The sequence below is a fragment of the Jaculus jaculus genome, chromosome 6 (genome assembly GCF_020740685.1).
Source record: "Jaculus jaculus isolate mJacJac1 chromosome 6, mJacJac1.mat.Y.cur, whole genome shotgun sequence".
Classification (NCBI taxonomy): domain Eukaryota; kingdom Metazoa; phylum Chordata; class Mammalia; order Rodentia; family Dipodidae; genus Jaculus; species Jaculus jaculus.
In genome coordinates this window covers 17,643,220-17,665,448 of record NC_059107.1, presented here as the reverse complement: position 1 = coordinate 17,665,448, position 22,229 = coordinate 17,643,220, and the positions used below count along the sequence as shown (strand labels likewise).

At 36.7% G+C, this 22,229-nt stretch overlaps 1 protein-coding gene across 4 annotated transcripts in view; it reads left to right on the top strand.

Moving 5' to 3' along the window:
- Positions 1 to 22,229, top strand: part of Gabrb2 (gamma-aminobutyric acid type A receptor subunit beta2) — a 202,683-nt gene that overhangs the window by 97,799 nt on the left and 82,655 nt on the right. For all 4 annotated transcript variants that reach the window (XM_045153034.1, XM_004661049.2, XM_045153035.1 and 1 more), the window contains exon 6: positions 13,578 to 13,660. In XM_045153034.1, coding sequence (XP_045008969.1) covers positions 13,578 to 13,660 — 83 coding nt within the window. The remainder of the gene's footprint in view (positions 1 to 13,577; positions 13,661 to 22,229) is intronic.

Here is a 22,229-nt window from a genome sequence, read left to right as displayed (position 1 = left end):
CAGACTCATGATATTTCTGAATAAAAATGTAATAGCTTACAAATTATCTTCCTCATTCTGGCTTGTCCCAGTTATTTTGTTAAAAATAGACATGAACTGAGGGTTTGGAGTTTAAGAACCTTTCTTGAATACACAAAAAATAATGTTTACAAGGTGTGGGGAAGTTACACCTGATTAAGGAAAACATGGAACTATCCAGATAAAATAGAGTGTGGAAAGAATAAAAGGAAGAGATTCCAACTAGGGGCAGCAGAATGTGCACTGAGTGAAAATAGGGGAATACTGTTAAGTAAATTACAATGGCTGGAATGTAGACTATGAGATGGGAAAACATATGAAACAAGATAGGTTAGAGAAAGAAGCATTCTGTGGTAACATTTAGGAGTTTGAAATCAATCTGTAGAGCAAGGAAGGCTAAGATTTTAATTAGAAGAATAGCCTATCAAATTTGTGTTCACCTCTCCTTTTTATGACTAGGAAACATTTCGAACCTTTGAGTTCTTCAATCTTGACTACAAGTACTGTTTATCACAGCACCTTTTTTCTAGAGTTGGGGCCTTCAGTATAAGAAGGTTTGTATAATGAATATTTGAAATTTCTTAAAGGCATTTTCATTTGCCCAACTTGACGGAGTGTGCAATGTACAACACCTAGTTCTATCCGTGTAACTACAATGGAATAGGCTCACAGTATAAAATGCTTCAGTCTCATTTCAACCCCTCATAGTCTTGTGAACAAGAGCGTTGATCAGCTTTCATGTTTCTCTGTTCTTGGGCTTCTGGTGTCTGCTGTAGGACAGAACCAGAGGCTGTGAGCCAGGGTACTAGCTCACAAACCTACTGAAGCTTGCCAAGTATTGAGTGAAGTTAATACCTAGATGTTTAGTGAGAAAGAACAAGTACTTCAAAAACCTGGGTAGAACTTGTGAAGCACATGGTCTAGTTCTTCAAATGGTTAAAACATTCTAATTGATCATTCTATATCTAATAACCAGCAGAATTACAAGTGGCACAATTCCAAATAAACATATCACATATTGGACTGATTATGATTGAATATAAATTTGTCTTTACTAGAGTTAAAAATAGATTGTACCTTTTCCTGAGGAAATTACTACCCATATATACTAATTTTCAAAAGACATGTAACAATATGTTATCTCTCAATGCTTTTCCTCTCATCTGTGGGAGGGAAAATCATTAATAGAGAAAGTATTGAGTGTTAGGACACATCTAGAAACCAGACTTTATTGTAAGATACTTTGCACACATACTGTTTGTAGGGATACATCACTTAACTGATAAGACAGACACATGAATACGCTCTATGCATTTGTTGCTGCTATAGAGGCTATTGTTTGACAGAATATTCCTGCCAACTGTATAGAAGGCATAAATATAAAGTTGCTTTCTAAACTTCTTATATATAAATCACTACACTGGATTTACATATATGTATGTGGGAATGTGAAACAGTATTTATGATATTTTTTCAACTATGTTTTTATTATTCTAGTTTTCCTTTTATATAAAAAAATCAGCTTTCCTCAGCATTAAAAATTAACAAAGAAGGCTGGTCTTCATGGCACACACCTTTAATCCCAACACTCAGGAGGCAGAGGTGGGAGGATCGTAGTGAATTTGAGTCCAAGCTGAGACTACAGAGTGAATTCCAGGTCAGCCTGAGCTAGAGTGAGACCTTATCTCGGTGAAAAAAAATAACAAAGAAGGCAGAAACAGTGTTTTAAACTCAGGATTTGCTTTAAATACTGCACAAATATAACTGTTTTATTTCTCACAGGGACCAGAATAAATAAGTATGTTAATCTGCATTTCACAAAAAAAAGGGAACTGAGGATAAAATACATAATGTCCTATAATGTTCTGGTACGTCAGATAGAGGAATGCTGGGTCCATATTTAAACACAAAGTGTTTCCAAGTATCACCCTCCTCTTTTCAAGGCCTTTCTTCTTTCTGTGTAGTCTGGAGATATATTAGAAAATGCAGGCATGCTCTCCTGCTCTCTTAAATATCTTATTTCCTCAGTCATAAGTTTTCTTGAAAATTTATAATAGTTCAGTTAGTCTTCATTAACTGAGTAAATTAAGTTTAATTTGCATTTCTATTATGTATTTTCTATATGATAAAAGCAAATTGATTTAACAATATCATATGTAAGACCTTCCTTTACTTATGTCTGCTTTTACCTCATGTACATTTTACAACCATTTGACTGGGTGAATAGGTCGCTAGTAATTGAATTGGTTATTCTCATGGTTGGAATTTTTCATGAATGCATCCCTGAGGATGTGTCCATAAGTGATCACATCAGAACATACTTTTCTGATCCTTAAGTCAAAGTTTTTAATCTTATTAATTTTTAAGTCAGCACCATTCCTGAATTTATGAAATCAATATTTTTAAGCCACGTTTCATGACCTTCTCACTTAAATGGTAATAACAGTATTTCATCAAGCTCTCCACAATACTTTTTTATATTTATGATTCATTTTTTGTAGGAAAGCTTATTCCATTCTGAACAGTATCTACTCACTGCAGTGTGTGTGTGTGTGTGTGTGTGTGTGTGTGTGTGTGTGTGTGCGTGTGTGTGTGTGTGTGTGTGTATGTGTGTGTAGTATATATTTAGCAGCAGATGCTCAACATTGCCAAGAACTATTATGAATGCTCAAAGATGTTCAATAATGTACCCAGATTTACTAAAGTATTATTTTTCTATGCCAGTTTACCTTTACTTGGATTTGATTTTAATAGTCTTAAAGTAAATATTCTATTCACATCTTAATAATTTTATAAACTGCCTTCTATATTACTTAATAAGGGCCATGTAAAAAGAAGGCCATGAATATCTTAATGCTGGTCAACTCACTTACTGCTAATCAGCTATATAATAATCCCAGAACTGAACTTTTTCTGAAATTGACTGATCACATCATATAAGCTTGTAAAAATCTATGTCCAACTATTACCCAACTCAATATTATATCTGCTTCTATAAATTCCTTAAGGTACAGAATAAAATAGTGGTTACAAAGTATAAAAATGTGGGACAAAATGAGAAGATATAAAGAGAGTATAGTACCATCAAGTTAGGAGAATGTGTCAAAAGATTTAATGTGGGCTGGAGAGATGGCTTAATGGTTAAGGCACTTGCCTGTAAAGGCAAAGGACCCAGGTTTAACTCCCCAGGACCCATGTAAGACAGATGCATAGATAGGGAGGCACATGTGTCTGGAGTTCATTTGCAGTGGCTGGAGGCTCTCATGTACCCATTCTCTATATGCCTCTTTCTCTCCCTCTCTCCATCTTTCTCTCTCAAATAAATAGATTAAAATATTTTTAAAAGTATTAAAATATTTAAAAAAGATTTAATGTATCATGTGATATGGGGAGAATGCAATAGTATCCTATCTTGCATTTTTATATGGAGTTTAGCTGCTATTACACACACACACACACACACACACACACACACACACACACTGTAACTATAACATGATTAGCTTACTTCATTGTAGTAATATATTTAATATATCCTGTTTTAACAAGTTGTAAAACTCAAATATTTAGTACAGTTTCTCATATACCTTGTATTTCTCTCAGCAATGTCAAGCATATGCTAATTTTTTGCTTTTCTTTTCCTTCTCCCAGTTAAAGATGGTGTGATATGCTTAAGGGGGAGGTTTTGGAAAGACAAGGAGACTGCCAAGAAAAATAATTATAAAATCAGTATGTCACCAGTGGTGTAGTGCACCTTATTTGTTTAAAAATAATGACTCCTGAAAATTCCCCATGAACAACATCCTTGTGTCCGCCACAAAAGTTTTAGCTAATTCCACACCTGAGCGTGAATATTAGAACCAGCACGGCGTGCTGTAGCTCTTTCTTCAATCATGCTCCTTGACCACTTTGTTCATAATCACCTGGATGAGATCTATCTTTGCTTAGCCCTTGTCTTCACTCAACATGTGTCGCAATATTTTAGATCTGTGCAATATGCAATTACATTGAGCAACCTTTAACGTCACTACTATTTCTATTCAGCCAAAACCCGCAAAAAGTCAAATTTGCAAAAGTGACAAAAGATGTTTGTGTTGTAGAAAGTGAAAAGGTTGAGTAGGTTTTCAGGAATAGAAACTGGAGAGGGTCTCTGAGTCCATCCCTTCCCCCTCCCCTTGTCCCATGAACTTGTTCATCACATAGCAGCTTCAGAAAAAGAAGTATGCCATCTACCCTGGAGAGGGATTTCATTGTTTTACAGCTCTCACGATGAGCCAAGTCATCTCTCTACTTAACCTAAACCCTCTGTCTGTGTCCTTCTTGGTAGAATTTATGACCAAAGCTTCCTGTTTGGTCTACAACCGTATATGTGGACAGTTCGTCATTGCTCCCCGAGCCCTACATGTGAATGGAGGCTGGCATTACACTTACTCCCAGTAAGATTTTTACTGAATTGCTGAGCCATTGATTGGGCCATCTACTTTCTTTTCTTCTCAGAAAAATTGCTAGAACCTACACAGATCCCAGGATGGAGAATCAGGAGAAATATATGTGGTGTAGTTGGGTTTTGATGCACTGGTCCATTCCTTCATCTTCCAGCCCTATTCCCAGCTCACAATACTTTACATGCTTTTTGTTTTCTGATGTCACCTATTACTAATTTTTTACTTTCTTCTTGGGATGAAGTGTCAGTTTTTCATCCATGTCTGTGGCTCAATTTATTATTATTATTTAATGACTTTTATTTTCACCTTAGTTTAGAAGATAAATATGGTACCAACATATTTTTGGAATTTCTGCATATTTTTGAGAAGAGGTCTCTATATAGCCCTGGCTATACAGCAAAGCCATTTTGTAAAACACACACACACACACACACACACACACACACATATTATATATGTCATATATATATATATATATATATATATATATACATATACATATATATAATATATGAACATATGAAGCATTTTAAATATTTTACTTGTATTTATTTATTTGATGGGGAAAGAGGCAGAGAGAAAGAGAGAGAGAGAGAATGGGCATGTTAGGGCATCCAGCTACTGCAAATGAACACCAGAAACATGTGCCACCTTGTGCATCTGCCTTATGTGGGTCCTGAGGAATTTAACCTGGGTCCTTTGGCTTTGCAGGCAAGTGTCTTAATCACTAGCCCATATCTCCAGGCTAATATGAAGTATTTTTTTTAATGTTCATAAGTTATAACAATTTATACAATTGCATTGAGCAGACTCTAAAATCACTGCTTGTTTTAATTCAAGTAATTACTGTACTGTCCAAGCTCAGCCGAATTCATGGCAATCCTCCTTCCTTAGCTTCTAAGTGCTAGAATGACAGGTATGCATTACTTCTTACTGTTTTATTTTTGTTTGTGAACATTTTCTGTTTCTTTGAAATCCTTCCTTATAGTAAGCCTCCATTTCATACTATGATGCATTTTACTCAATTTAATTAAGCTAAGTTTATTTCAAACGGAGCCCCACTTGAATCCAAGACTTCTTTTCTTCTTGTGATATTTAAGCAGTCTTGTATACAGGCAAATGTTTTGAGGAATTTTCAGTCTCAAATTGATTTGTTTTTCCAACTTGTCTTCCGTTTTGCTATTTGTCTCGATGTGCAGTTGTAAGGGGCCCTGTTAGATTCAGATTCATTCGCAGAGATCCACATACCCTCCCATGCCGCATCTCACTTCAGAACTCCTTCCTGTCTGAGTAACTCAGCCTTTGAAGGACTGGCTTCCACAAATCAGAAGAAAGCCATCCCTAGTTTGCTTTGGGAGGTGGTTTTCATGTGAGACTTCTGAATACATACTAAAACCATTTTCACATAGTATCTCCTCTTCAATGGCTGGCTAAAGGTCACTGCAAAGTCATGCCCAGAGGCTACTCACCCCCAGAGAGTTTTTTTTTTTTTTTTTTTTTTTTTGTCTGTTCTTTTCTATGTCTTTGTGCTGAGGAGTTTTTCTTAGTTTGCCAAACCCCACAGTCACTGCCCTCTCTGTCACACATTACGCGCGGACAAGCATTCTTGTACTGGCTTCTTTGTGTCCTCTTCTGCCATCACTTTCTTTAATTGATATTTTCTTTGAAAGTTGGAAATGGTAAACTCCTAACTTAACATATGAAAGGTGCTTGATATCCTAATCTGTAAAAACATATTTATGTTTATATAAAGTATATATTATGTTCTTATCAGAAATAAGATATTCCCAATTTATCACTCACTGCTTATTAATTATAAAAAAGACAGCTTGTCATGGAAAAAATTAAGAACTATTTTGCTTTCTCAGTATAAGCAACATCAAGTCCTAATGGCTTTGAGGGTTAAATATAAACTTTGTACTGGATCACTATGAAATAAAAACAGAAATGCCTCCTAGACAAAAACTGCAAAGTCTATGAATAAATAATTTACAACTAAAGTAATTCAAGCTACTGTTAAATACAGAAAATATTTTTGGTAAGCACAGATTTCCAAAGATGTAATAGATTCCTTTTATGGAGAGTATATTCCAAATCAACAAAGTATTTCATTTGAACAATTACTGAAACTTTATGGAAAGAACTTAATCATCAGAAGTTTGTAGAACTATCACTTAATAATCTGTTCAACTTTGACAGCCCATAATTCAGTATGATATGTTCATAAATAAAACATTGCATTTCAAATTCATTATGTACTCTAATGTTATTTATATATAATGGGTTAGTGGCCATGAATATTGCTGGTGGGAACATAAACAGACTGAGAAAAGTGTCTTCATAATGTTAGGGAGAAAAAATAATGAATATTCATTAAACTATCAAGAAAACTACAGACTATAAAAATAAAAATCAGCACAATATACATAAGGAAAGCATAGGATATATGAGAAAATCAAAATCAACCATACTGTCATGGCATCTCTATTATACTTTTAAATGTTTAAGTGTGTGTACACTCAATTTATCTTTGTGAATTGCTTTCTACATCGATACATTGATACATCACCAGGCAATTGGAGAAGGCTGCTTGGGTGAGCAACAGGCAGCAAAATGGTGGGAAAGAAGTGTCTCATTTAAAGTAGAGGAAGTAGAATATCTTCTCTTGTCCTCAGTCTATTATGATAGACAAACATGGAATGCAATGGCTCTAAAAGGTTTTTGACAGCATAACTGGAAGAGCTTTGGATGTTAAATATATTTCTATAACGTATTCTACCAGTGAGGAACCCAACAGCAAACAGATGGCACACTGAAAATGGGATCATTTGATGAGAGGCACTGAAGGGCTATTTACAAAGTGTCCCTCCTTCCAAACATAGGATCAGCAGGTTGCTTTCAACTCCCTAGATTTCACTCTTTAGGCAGGTGGGGAGGCAAGAAGGGACAGGCAACACAGACACACGCCCAACAGGATGGGAGTCTGGAGACCTAGTTCCTGGGAGTTGGTGGCCTCTTGCCCCAACTGTGGGATTCATTCCCAATTGGTTAAATTTCCAGCGAGGCCAGAGAATCAGAGATCCAAGAAGACCAATAGAGGCTCACAAAGATGGAGGTTAGGGATACAGGGGAATGAGGAAAGGCAAGAAAGGAACACAACATAGGTAGCTTGTATTTTAAAATAATATGTAGAAAATAGATTTAGAAGGAATAGGGACCCAAGTGTCTTGGGAATCTTTTTGCACAGGCTACCTTAAATCTATATCTGAGAGCCATTTAAATCATTAGTCAAATAAATATTTTAAAAAGGAAACTACTGGGATAAACTGATGAATGTTCTGAAATGGTGTCTTTTTATGGGTCACACATCTGAATACAACATAGTAGATTTATTTTCATGAATGTACTGTTATAAGTAGCCAGCATATCAAAACACTATTTTTTTAAAAAAAATTTATTTACTTGAGAAAGAAAGAGAGGAAGGGAGAGAAAGTGAGAGGAAGAAGCAGATAGAGAGAATGGGCACATTATTGCCTTCAGCTGCTGCAAATTCCAGAAGCAAATGCCACCTTGTGCATCCGGTCTGGCTTACATGTGTACTGAGGAATCAAACTTTCGTCTTTAGTCTTCACAGGCAAGAGCCTCATCTGCAAAGTCATCTTTCCAGCATTCAAACCATTATTTTAATGTGAAAATACTTTGAAATAACCAGAGTCCTAGATGTTAATGTATGTCTCTTTAGTTTGCAAAGAGCTTAGGGTTCAATTAAATCTCATATTGTGATGTAAAGTCCTATTTCAGCTGTTAGTTTATGAGTCAAGAATATAGAAGTTACTTTTATGTATTGGATTGTATTTTCCATTGAATTCCCTTGATCCCTAGTTTAAAGAAAGAGAGAGACAGAGACAGAGACAGAGACAGAGAGACAGAGAGAGAGAGAGAGAGAGAGAGAGAGAGAGAGAGAGAGAGAGAGAAGATATAGCTGAGAGCATCCTAGCATTAGGTGAGACTCTCACGAATGCAGCATGAGAAACCAAAGTAAAGGTTGACCAGAAAAGGAAGATGTAATTTATGTATCCCAAAATGAGATTTTGCTAAAGACTTCCGGTTACAGTCCATAAGGGAGATATTTAGGGAAATATCTTTCACAGCAGTGGCTGCATTTGTGACAGAAACCTGGGTAGCCCTTTAATGTTCACAATATCTTCACAGAACATAAGATTCCAGAGAATCAAAGAGTCGCAGAAGGCCAGGCAGCTGCAGAAGACTGCAAATAGCTCTGATCTGAAATGCATGATGTATCAAATGAGAACATGATTGCTAGCAATCTTACTTTTTTGGGGTGATTGCAAAATTGAGCATAGTAATGCATGTGACTCTGCATGAGGACTTTTAGAGAGCTTTTTATTAACAATTATGCAAGTCGTGGAGGTTTGGATTTAAGCAGAAGGCCTTAGTGGAGGTAAATCAAGAGGATGGAAGGCAAAAAAAAAAAAAAAAAAAAAAAAAAGTCAATGCTGAGTGAAACCTTCAGTCAAGACAGACTATAATGTGGGACTCCTTGGGGAGAGGCTTGTATTTGCTTGTCTGGGGTGGGCTCATCTACATAATTGACTAAAACAGAATGAACAGCTGTGAAATAAAGCATTTGGATATGTGGGTAAAACAGAATTACACCATCTACAAGGTCAAAACATGTATTTTATAGGGTTTTGGAACTTCTACAATCATTCAAGATAAAGGCAATAAACCAGTCTTCCAGACAGAAGAAATTACTTTGTTCAAGTTACTATAAGTAGCTAATTGTCACATTCTCTTTCAATATGTAGTATACTGTAGAACCAAAACTCTGAGTTTAAAGTACAGCTCCCACTGACTGTGAGACTCAGGATCAGGTGACAGTGAGGTTTAAATGAGATGGTATGTTCCAAACAGCGCATAATATGGTATGGAACTTAGTGATCCGAGAACATCAGGTCTGTTAACTAATTAGAGTGACAAAACAAAATTCAGATACGTCTATGTGCAAAGTCTGCCAAATAAAAAGCAAGAACTCATTATATAAGAGAACCATATGTGAGAATTTATCCTCCCAACTAAAACGGTTAAAAGGCCACAGAATAAGGTCAAATCTAATAGAAGAATAACAAAAGTTTTTTAAGTGAGTTTTAATTTTTAAGATTTTATTCATTTGTTTGTTTTCAAGGAGAAAAAGTGTGTGTGTGTGTGTGTGTGTGTGTGTGTGTGTGAGAGAGAGAGAGAGAGAGAGAGAGAGAGAGAGAGAAGAGAGAGAGAGAGAGAGGGAGGGAGAGAGAATGTGAGTGTGCCAAGGGCCTCTAGTCACTGCAGACGAACTCCAGATGCAGGCACTACTTTGTGCATCTGCCTTTATGTAGTTACTGAGGAATTGACTCCAGGTTGCTAAGCATTGCAGGCAAATTCCTTAACCCCTGAGCCATCTCTCCTGCCCTAAAGTAAGTTTAAAGCACTGTTAACAGCAAAGAGTCAGAGGAGCTCTCTAGAACGTTATACACTTCAGTTCATAGCCTTTGCATAAAAACATAAGTACATTATTTGATACTCCTCTTCCCCAGAGGAAATTTTGAATTTGTTTATATATATATATATATGCAAGATAAATATATATATTGCTTTTTGACCATTTAAAACATATTAATTGCTTTCTGAGAATGTTGTATACTGATTCTATAGGGTCCTCTTTCCCCTAATAATTAAAATGAGCTGAAATCTTGAGTAAATGTGTGTGTTGAGGTTGAGAAATGTATGCCTGTCAGTCACTAATTGACTAGGACACTGTGCTGTAAACAGAGTTCAAGACAAGGCATGTGACTTTTTTAAAAAATATACAATGATGTTGATTTTTTTCTTTGAGGAATAATTAAATAGCCATCTAATAAATAAGTCAAGCCCATTTGTAGTCACTTTATCCCCTTGCTTACTACCTTTTATAAGTTTATGCACACATTTACATTTTTTTAAATTTATCAATCCCGTCTTAAAGAATCCACTGAAAGGCCTCCTTTATGCCACTTTGAGGGTGATTCTGAATTTTTTTTCATATTTCTTGAGAAGCTAAGGTATCTATTATTAATTAATAGTTCTCTTTGTGTTTTATTCAAACTTGTAATGATATATGGGCACCATGAACCTATCAGCTATAGTTTTTCTTTCTTTCTTTCTTTTTTTTTTTTTTTTTTCTTTTTTTGAGGTAGGAACTCACTCTAGCCCAGGCTGACCTGGAATTCACTCTGTTGTATCATGGTGGCCTTGAACTCACAGTGATCTTCCTACCTCTGCCTCCCGAGTGCTGGGATTAAAGGCATGTGCCACCACACCCCAGCTTTCAGCTGTAGTTTTGATACAAGGAGCTAGCTTGGATTTTGTACTTCTTAATCTTATAGATAACTAAATATGACTGAGTTTCTTGCTTCATATTAATATTATATGACACAGTCATTTGGGTATTATAGTGAGAAATGGCTAAATAATAAAGATAGTTTTCCAAAGATGTTTTAGTCCAAGGATATCCATCATATGAAAAAAGGCATTTTGGCACTTTTAGCTACAGAAGAATTTCCACAGATATGTAAGATACAATGTGAAGATGGCCTTGATTGCTTTCCTTTAAAACAGAGCTGTCTCCATGTTTTTCACAGTGGTCTACAAACATAATCAGGGTAGAGGCATAATGGGTATTACTAGGTAGTAGTGTTGAGTTACTTAAGACCTATTACATATTTGTAAGGATTCAGAAAGGGGTGTTTATGCAAAGTCCATTAATTTTATTCATTGCATTGGCTTATTCCTATAGAACTTCAGCTGTGTTGTGAATTAACAAAGAAAACATAAAACAAAATAAAATAAAAAAGATAGAAAGACCACTGGTCCTATCTGAATAGGATTCATTCCAGTATAATTTCTTCTGTAAAAATAACTTTGATTTTCAAATTTATTGAGAATCTTATTCATGAGTTATACTCAATCCTTAATAAGAATTGCCTCAGCATTCTGCCTCTGTCATTATTTGCAATTGCAGTCTTTTTCCATCTCTTTGATTTGTTCATGTCATTATTTTACTCTGGAGTTTGCTATACATGTCAGGCACATGTGCTCAAAATACAAAGATGATAAGCACAGGTAATGTTCCTGATCTCCCAAGGTATTTGGAAAGATCCAGGTCTCATCAGACATCTATTCTTTGTAATACAGAATTCCCTGTAACACATGGGGAGTCAACTCGGAAACTCTGCATAATGGAAAACTATATACATTCACATTTATATCACTTTGCTTGTAAAAACGCATGTGGGTACTCTCCATCTCTTCATTTACACACAGAAATACTTTTATATTATCAAATAGCATGCATTGAAATGAAGTAACATGACCTGCTCATTAGTAGGTTAAGGTTTACTTTAAAAAGTTGCAGAACGTCTCTTATGAACTGCAGACTCCTTCCTACTCTTTGGATCTTACAACAAACTAATATGGCAAAGATTTTTGGTTGTTGGAAGATATCCAGGACTTATTCTGAATGATCAAAATTCCAAATGGATATTTTGCTTCCCCAAGTTTCTACTTTTCTACAATTAAAAAGAACAAATACTTACAAGCTTAGTAAATAATAAGAATTTATGTTGGTAATATGAAGTATAATATATTGTTAAAAACAGCTAAACAGTTTACAAAGATGAATGTTGGTGGGGAGAAACATCACATTCTTCTACTTTATTTTTAAAGCATGAAAAGAATTCATTGCTTCTCTGACAGTGTTCGTCAATTTGTTTTTCTTGGTGCACATAGCACAGTTCACAGATGTTAATTGCCATGAATACATATAATAGCAAGTGTGAACCACAGCCTATAGCAGTGATTGCAAACCTCACCTCAATTACAGAATTGGATTTTTTCTACTTATTTCTCTGCACTTTCTATTGTATGCATACTCTTGTAACTTTTATGCCTTTTGTATTAGTTTTACAGATCAAGTTAATTTTTTCTAGCTTCTGGAGGCAAAAATTCATTTTAGGCACATAAGGTTTTGGAATGTCATGTAGTAAATTTTATTCCCTTTCACAATTTTTGTCTGAATAGTATGGACTGTGTGTGTTAGTGTCAATTCAGACAATATCACTCTGTAAATGGATGCAAAATACTAATAAGAAACTTATGAGAGCCAATGATAAAATTATGAAAGTGTCACATAGTCCAAGTGAGTTGTATAACTTAAATATCAAAAAATAATTTATTCATTAATTTGAGAGAGAGATTGGAGAGAATGGGAATTTGGATGTGCCTGGGCCACTAGTCATTGCAAAGGAACTCCAGACACATGCACCAGCTTGTGCATCAGTACTATTTATGTAACGGACTTTAAATAGGGTCTTTAAATGGATTAACATTTATCTGCTATTAAAAAATAAAATAAGGCTGGAGAGAAGGCCTAACAGTTAAGGCCCTTGCCTGTGAAGCCTAAGGACCCAGGTTTTCTTCCTCAGAATCTACATAAACCAGATGCACATAATGGTGCATGTGTCTGGAGTTCCTTTGTAATGACTAGAGGCCCTGGTGTGCCCACTCTCTCTCTTTCTCTCTCTCGTAAATAAATAAGTAAATAAATAAATAATATTTTAAAAAGAAAATAAAAATAGAAAGAATATCTTCAGCCTAAGACACAGAGCAATTTTAAGTTATGAAAGAAGCAATAACATAAAATAATCTTCCAAAAAATAGTGACTTGGTATGAGCAAGCCCAACTGTTTGTCTTGTTACAAATTCATGTATTTATTCATTCAGTTGATATTTATTGTGTGACTTTGCAGTGAACAGAATGGATTCTGTGCCCTTAAGCATTGTAAACTTTATTGAAAGAAAACAATTAAGCAAGATAATTCCAGATTGTGGTAATTGCTTGAAGGCAGGGAACAGAAAGCTATAATGGAGCATTAGTTAAGGCAATCAGTTTTGGAGGGCTGCTTGGAAAGGGCTTCTCAGAAGGGGGCTTTGAGCTGGCAGATGAGAAGGGAGGTCTCTGTAAAGATCAGAGAGACAGAGGGTCTAGACTAATGGTGCATGTTTTCATTTCTCTCCTAGAATTACAACCACAGCTGCCTGCATGATGGACCTGAGGCGATACCCACTGGATGAACAAAACTGCACCTTGGAGATTGAAAGCTGTAAGTCTGTGAGAATCCATTATAGGCTTGACTGTATTGTAAAGTTCACCACAGGCCCAGACCTCCCACAAAGACTCATGTCCAAACCAAATGTCCAGCAAAATTTCTTTAAGGATGTGGAATTTGGTGGAAGCAGGCACTGACTGGCAGTCTTTCCTCTCAATAATGGCACCAACTTCTCACTCCTATTTCTGCATTCTCAGAAAACATGTTTAGGGAAAGATGAATTGAAAATAAAGGGAAAATGCAAAGACTCTGGACGAGGATGAAGTGTTATTAATATGATAATGATACAATCAAAAGAGGCTTGAGAAAATAGGTGGAGGTAATAGGATATCACAGAATATACTAATTGTCTTTGCAACTCATGCATTTTGTTGCTTTGTAACTGTTACATAAATGTGACCTTAAGCGTTCATGGCATGCTTTCTGTTGTTTTTATGACACTATTTTCAGTATCTGCAGCTTGCATTCTTGCAGAAGACCATATATTTAGCAAGGCTAGTGCATTTGTTCACAAATGTGCACACGTGCACACATGTGTTCATTGATTTTAGTGTGATGACCTGTTCTGTAATGCAGTTGCTTTTCTGGGTCATGATTTTAGCTTTCATGTTGAGTCAGTCACCTGCACTGTTGTTGCAGCTATAATGTTGATTTCTACCATTCTGAGGTCACAAAGAAGCAGCTTGAAGGACAAGAGAATTTTGGAATTCTTTCTGTCCTTCAGACCTTAGAAATAGCTTCATAACTTACTGAATTACAAAATGGAAGCATTTTACACACGTATGATGAGTAGGCGTTCTAGAAGTTTACTCTCGGGCTTTGTGAGGACTTTCAGCTAAGGCAAACCAGCGTGACTCCTTATGACTGCTCTGAGCAGAAATCCAGCCTGCATGACATATGGTAGTTTTTTTTTATTTTTTTAACTTCTCATTTTAAAAGATAGCTTCAGCTGGTAGTGATGGCACACTCCTTTAACCCCAGCACTTAGGAGGCAGAGGTAAGAGGATGCCATGAGTTCGAGGGCAGCCTGAGACTACATATGAAATTCAAGGTTAGCATGGGCTAGAGCAAGACTGTACCTCAAGAAAAAAGGAATAAAGAACAAGAAGAAATATAGCTTCTGGCTACAGAAATATGGCTTAGATGTTAAAGGTACTTGCTTACAAACCCTAATGACCCGGGTTCAATTACGCAGTACAGTTATTACAAATGTAAATGGATAAAGAGCCTTTGCATATCTTACTTCATTGAAGCCTTTTGTGTCCCTCTCAGATAAATAAAACATTTTTTTTATTTTTAAGAATTTATATGAGGACTCACTTTTGTAGCACATATACTGAATGCATTTTGTCCATGTAGACTATATCTAGAAACATTCATCTGTGTATTTTGTCTACATATTGGTATTTTTTCTAAAGTAACATTGCCAAATAAGAGCTAACCTAATTAAAGTTCTTTTACATGTTCTTGCTGTTCAGGAATGAATTCTAGAAGTGCAATTTATGAATTACCCTTTGTTTGCCAGTGATTTGTGAAATCACTATTGCCAAATTTTATTTAAGACTCTTAGTTAAGTCAAAGATTCTTATGTTTTATATAATTGTATGTATGCATGCATGTGTGTGTGTGTGTGTGTGTGTGTGTGTGCGCGCGCGTGCGTGTGTGTTGCACACTGCATTCAGAAATGAAAAGTATGAAAAGGAGGTGGGGACCAAATGATATGGCTTTGAAATGGAAACAGTTGGTTTGGTGGTTTGAATATACAATGTCCACACCCCATAGACTCAAGTGTTTGAATCCTTAGTCCCCAGCTGGTGGCATTATTTGGGAAGGTTATGCGACCTTAAGGACATGGAGCTTTTCTGAAGGAAGTGTGTCACTGGAGTTGGGCCTTTGTAGCACAGGCGTGTTTGCTATTCTCTCTCTTCTTCCCCATCATGCATGTGATGGTGTGTTGTGATGACCCATTCCCTGCACTGTCCATGATCTCCCACGAGAATGGACTATAGCCTGTCAAACTATAAGATCAAGTAAGTTCTTTCCTTCCATAAGCTACTTCTAGCCAGGTATTTTGTTCCAGCAATAAGAAGTTTGTTTATAATAATCTGAGCCAACCTACTATTCAAACACCAACATCAACTACATGGCTGCATCGCACCCTGGGCCCTCCCCAAAGAATGAGGCTGCCTTTTACAGTCCACAGCTCAAGGTTCTAGGTTTGCTTCATGCAGCTTGTAAACTTCTTGGAAGGGAAAGTAGAATTCTCTTAATAGAACCAATTGCAAAACTACTCATCTTACTAAAAACCCAGATGCTCCTTGTCCTTTTTACATGACATATAGGTCACTTGGGCAGGTCCACGTCACTGTGTTACACAGCTAGGTCAGTATTTTCACTCTCAATGTGGTTGGATTTTCAGACTTTGTGGGTTCAACAATGAATCAGAAGGTGTAGAATCTTCTCAGCAGTGCTTTCTCAGGCTACTTCACTGGGATATGTCAAGTGTTCAATAGTTGGTCATCTTCTTTTAGGATATATTTTTTTAAAGGGCTACAGAGATGGGTTAGTGGTTAAGGTGCTTGCCTTCAAAGCCCAAGGAACCAGGCTTAACTCTCCAGGACTCAAGTAAACCAGATGAGCAAGATGGTGCATGCACCTGGAGTTCATTTGCAGTGGCCGGAGGCCCTGGCATGCCCATTCTCTCTATATCTGCCTATTGCTCTCTCTCAAAATAAATAAATAAATAAATAAAAATATGCCGTTTATTTATTTGAGAGAGAGAGAGAGAGAGAGAGAGAGAGAAAGAAAGAGAAAAAGAAAGGGAATATAGAGTGCAAGAATGGGTGTACCTGGACCTCTAGCCACTGCAAATTGAACTTCAGATGCTTATGCTACTTTGTTCATCTGGCTTATATGAGTACTGGGGAATTGAACTTGGGTTCTTAGGCTTCACAGGCAAGCGCCTTCACTTCCTAGCCATCTCTCCAGCTTTTTTAAGATTTTGAAGAAATAAAACTCATCATATGTATTGCCTGCCCTTTCTGGCCATATTAGATCACAGATGTTACTGGTCTCTAAACTCACTGATTTTTCTAACAGACTCTGAGAAATCACACTGATAAATCGAGCCTGGTTTTCTTTTTTTATAAAATAGAGAAATGATATGAGCTACATGAGGTTGGCATAAGAATTCAAAGAATAACATCAATAAAGAACAATGCAGATTAGTCAGTGCAAGGTAGGGATGGTAGAGTGGACATGAAGTGTCCTCTATGGGCTCGTGTGCTTGAATAGCTTGGGTGACAACTTGGGATGACTTTGGAACCTCTGGGAGGTGGACTTCGCAGTAGGAAGTGGGTTGCCGTGGATGGGCTCTACTTCCTATCCTCTTTCTGCTTCCTGAGGATCCAGTGTGGCCATTTCTGTTTCATGATCTTATTTCTATGCTTTCCCCAACATGATGGAAAATACCCCCCAGGGCTGTAAACTCCGCAAACCGTTCCATTCCTCAGCTGCTTCTTGTCAGGAAGTCAGTCACAGCAACAAGTACAAAGCTAATCTAGTTGCATTTAACTTCAGTAACCAATAACAATTATTACTGCAATAATACTTTTCATGTTATACTTAAAAGGTCCCTATCTGCCAGAGATTTGTAATAATGATGAGATCTAGCAAGTCCAGACAAAGATAGCTACAGTTCAGCATTGCCTTTCCTAATATGTGTAGGTTTTAATGTGGTCATTGTAGTGACATTTCAGATAAATCATCTTTTTTTTAACCATCTAATGCCTCATAAAATGATTCACTCAACTGTACTTACAGTATAAAATGCAAATTCATATATTTTAATTATGCCTCAGGAAAAAATCTAAATATGGATATTTAAAATGGCTTCACCATTTAGACTTAGACAGAGTGAAAGTACTGTCCATTTGTAAATATCATCTAGTCCTGGTCTTAACATTTACACTGACCAAAGTAGAGAACCTCCAGGTTATCATCTAGAACTTTCATGGCCCGCATAACAAGATGTCACTGTGAGAATGTAAGTAAGTGAGTGAGTATAAGTATCTCTTGTTCTTGGAGCTATTTACTAAAGCACATGGGCTAGGGAGATGGCTGAGTTGGTCAGAGCATTTCTTGTGCAAGCATGAGGACACGTGGGTCCCCAGCGTACACATACAAAAGCCAGAGAGGGCGGTGCATGCCCATGATCACAGGCTGAGGGGCCGAGATAGGATGATCACTGGTGCCCACTGGCCAGATAGCAGAGCATAACAACCTTGAGATCCAGGTTCAGTGAAAGGAAATAAGGAAGAGTGACAGATATGCACAGTTGATACTCTGGCCTCTGCAAGCGTGCACATAGGTATGGACACACACATTCACCGTACACATGCACACGTGTACATGAATACAAAGGAGACAGAAGACAGAAAATGCTCTGTTGTGGTCTCATTGAGTTACATTTTGGATATCATGAAAGAATGTCCTGTTAGATTATTAATTGAATGTAGGTTATATTTTTGTTATTCAACAGGTTCATTCGAGGTTATCCTTTTGAAGATTATATATATACATACACATATCTATGTCTATATATATAGATATAGATATGTATATATATATATATATATATATATATATATATATATATACACACATATATATGTATGTATGTATTATATATATGCATATATATATATGTATATATATATATACACATTTGAGATTTTATATATATACACATTTAAGCATTTAAGTCATTAGTACAAATTTATTGTCAGAAATGATTAATATATTTTGGAGCCAGGTTATGGTATAAGCTAGCTAATATTTCCATAAGCATAATTATATTTCTCAAGAATTGCAAGTGGATGGTATATGTCTACTACAAAGAAAAAGCCATGGCACCTTGGAATAAGTCAATAGTCCTGCATGGAGGAGATAGTGAACATATGGGACTTTCTACTACACTGGTATGGGTTAGACTATTTGAATACAACTAGACAAATAGTAAAGCTTCCTCCAGTAATGGCTTCTCATCTGTAACATGATCTGTAGAGGTAATGAGATGAACAAAACCGTTTTTGTAATGATATTGCTATGAGTAGAAGCTCTTATCGTTGTAAATAACATCATCATTAATATCAGATTACTCCTGAAGCATTGTGTTCAATTGGAATCACAACATTTCAAGATATTTAGCAATTAGAACAAACAAATGTAAATGTGAATGTTATGTAAAACAGAAAGTTTGAAGAAGTAGTAGGAGAAATTCGAGGTGGAAGTGGGGAGACACAATTTGCCTCCAGGAAGGGCCATGTAATCTTGGATGGAGAGCCGTATTTGGACAGTATAGATATTTTTCAAATAACCAAAGAATTCCCTCTTAAGACAGAAGACTGTATCCTCCCTAAGGGAAAAACTACACTAATGCTGAAATACACCAGAGGCAATTTGAGTCTTAAAAATTAAAGTTCTTAGCAATTATAGCTGGTGAAGATATCAAATGGATATCTGCATTCAGTAAAACCATTTCCTGGGCATAAAGGAATTAGTTTTTTGGGTAAGTGATATGATTAGATAAGTTTATAGTAGCTCTAGCTTGAAGGTTACTTAGCACCAACAAAAACTAAAGGACTTTAATTTAAAGACTATGGGGCAGTCCTGATTTGTGTGAAATGCAGATCTCATCTCCACAAACCTCTGGGGTCATTGCTATAAGGAAAGATAAAAACCATGTCTGCTAAAATTTCAAGTAGAGCCGTGTGTGTGTGTGTGTGTGTGTGTGTGTGTGTGTGTGTGTGTGTTTCTGGTGGTTTACTGTTATTTAGCTGTCAAACTTTCTTTTCTAAGACTTTATGCATAGGAATCTATTGTATAATTGTATCTTTGTGGAGTATGCCTAAAACCTTATTGTTTCTTTTTAAATAACCAAGCCCTTTTGAGATTTTTCCTCTTCGTAATTTCAACATACTGTTGTAGGGTAGAAGCTCTACGGGGATTGGATCTCTCTCTAATTGATGCAGGAGAGAGACTGGACACTGAATTAGCTCACAGCCCTTGAGAACAGTGACTTTCAATCTCGAGTCCTTGTTCATGTCCAGCAAAGAGTTGAAAAACACTGACATGAGAAGAATAAATTGTGGAGGATTTATTCAGTGAGAGTGGAAGTACAGAGCAGAAAAAGTTTGGGAGCTCCCAATCCAAGAGGAATTTCTTCCCATTTAGATTGCTAAGAAAGGAGAGATCCTCACATGTGGAGGCTTGACTCGGGCCCTTTTATATGTATTAGGCATCAAATTAGGGTGTATCTCATTCCCAAATCCAAAAGTTTATAACGGATCTTTGATAGGTTGTTGGGCCCAGAAGGACAGCTGACTCAAGAAGGGCTTATCCACCAGTTATGCCCATGGGAAGTTGGGAAGAAGCCACTACTGTTTCTAACCATCTGGGATGAGACTGAATAAGAGTGTCTTTGGGTCCGAGTCTCTAGCTGACTACCTAATATGAGACATAACAAACAAAAAGGTACCTTATTGCCAATCCTTATCAATAAGATATGTGTGCAAGTGTCTGTTCATACCTGAATTAGGTGGGGTGTGACTGAGTGATAGGTTGATAGTGCAGCATGAGGAAGCTAGCAAGAAAAATGATCCCATGAGTTATTTTCAACTACAAAATATTCTTGAGGAGCTCGACGGAGGCTTAGTTATAATTATTTATCACAGAACAAACAAAGAGCACTGCAAATGCCCTGTGGATTCATTGCATACAAATTCAGTTGTCATTGCTGGCCTGATTTGGTAGTTTCTCCAATTTTATCTAGTCTTGTGGAAGCAAGTTATCTTCCTGCCCTTACTGTTTCCAGGTACTTTGTTGGGATGTAATGTTGCCTAACAGTTGTCACTCCCTAAGACCATAGACCAGATCTTGATGGATATTCAGAACTTCTGGGGACTGAGAGCAGGAATTAGTCTGACTTTGATCTATGTCTGGACTTGAGCACTCTGTCCTTTCAGACCTTCTGTCATCTGAAAATTCTGACTGGGATATGCAAGATATGTTTAATATAGGATATGAAGCAGTGCCATCTAAAGTGACTTTCTCCTCAGTAAATAAGTCATAATTTTTATTTATATTTTCATCATCTCTTTTTAAAATATTTTATTTATATGCAAGGGGAGAGAGAGTGGCATGCCAGAGTCTCTAGCCACTGCAAATGTACACAAGATGCATATACCACTTTCTGCATCTGGCTTTACATGGGTACTGGGGAATTGAGCCAGTGTCAATAGGTTTTACAGGCAAGTGCCTTAACTATTGAGCCACTTCTCCAGCCCAACACTTATATTCTATATTTTCTCCTGCTGGGTCACCCACTAAATTGATAGTAAGTCTCATACATCTTAACTAAAATTAATAAAATTTATCTTCCAGATTATTGATTTAAGTGTAATTGTTAGTAGTAAATGTTTTGTCTTGGTAACCATTTTTTTAGTTCCTAATTTTACTGATTGCTCAGCCTCCATACCCACCCATTTTCCTGTGGAGTGCCCCTTTGCTAAGTCTCTCAGTTATTTCCCCAAGTCCTGTTTTGACTTCCTTTGGTGATAGGTGTTTCTTGTTCCTTCTTTCTTAGACAGATGAGTTTCCTTGCACATGTCTGGATCTTGGTAGTCACTTCATGATTATAGACAAAGGCCTCATTTGATCACAACAAATCATTGACCTGGGTTTTCTCAGCCTGCTTATGGGTCATCAGCACTCTTGTAGCAGGGTGCCCATAGCTACTGGCTAGGGCAGAGACTGGGTGTGCTCAGCAGCTTCTCTTCCTGAAGTTCCTGCACCAGGACTTTTCACAGAGAAGCAGTTTTCCTTTGAGATGCACAGCCTTTACATTATTTGTGGTTTGTTGTTTTTGCCTTCCTTTCTTTCCCTTCTCTTCCCTCCCCTCCCCTTCCCTTCCCTTCTCTCTTCCTCCTCCTTCTTACCTTCCTCCTTCTCTTCCTTCTTCTCCTCCTCTCTTTCCTCTCTCTCTCTCTCTGTCTTTTTTGGAGAACTTGAAGCAATAGCTACTTTTCCCCCCTCCATTTGTAGAGTTGTCCCAGGGACATTGTAGCTCTGTTCCATTTCTGCCTTGAGTTCAATATATTAGCTAGGATTCAATACATCCCTGTCTGGTTTAAGGACATTTCTTAGAGTCCCAGCTCATGTATAATCACCACAGACAAATTTGTAACAGGAAGAGTAACTTGTATGAAGGTCCCATGGACAAGATTCCAATGGAAATCCTAGCCTGATATTTTAAAATTTCCATGTATAGATTTTCAGTCTTGCTGCACATTCAATGTCCTGGCATTACTTACAAATCCAACTGATAAGGCCAGACCTCAGCCACCTTGAAGAAGTATATATATTTTTTAATATTTTATTTTTATTTACTTATTTGAGAGAGAAAGAGATAAGATACATAGATAGATAGATGATAGATAGATAGATAGATAGATAGATAGATAGATAGATAGATAGATAGAAAGATAGATATACAGGCATGTAG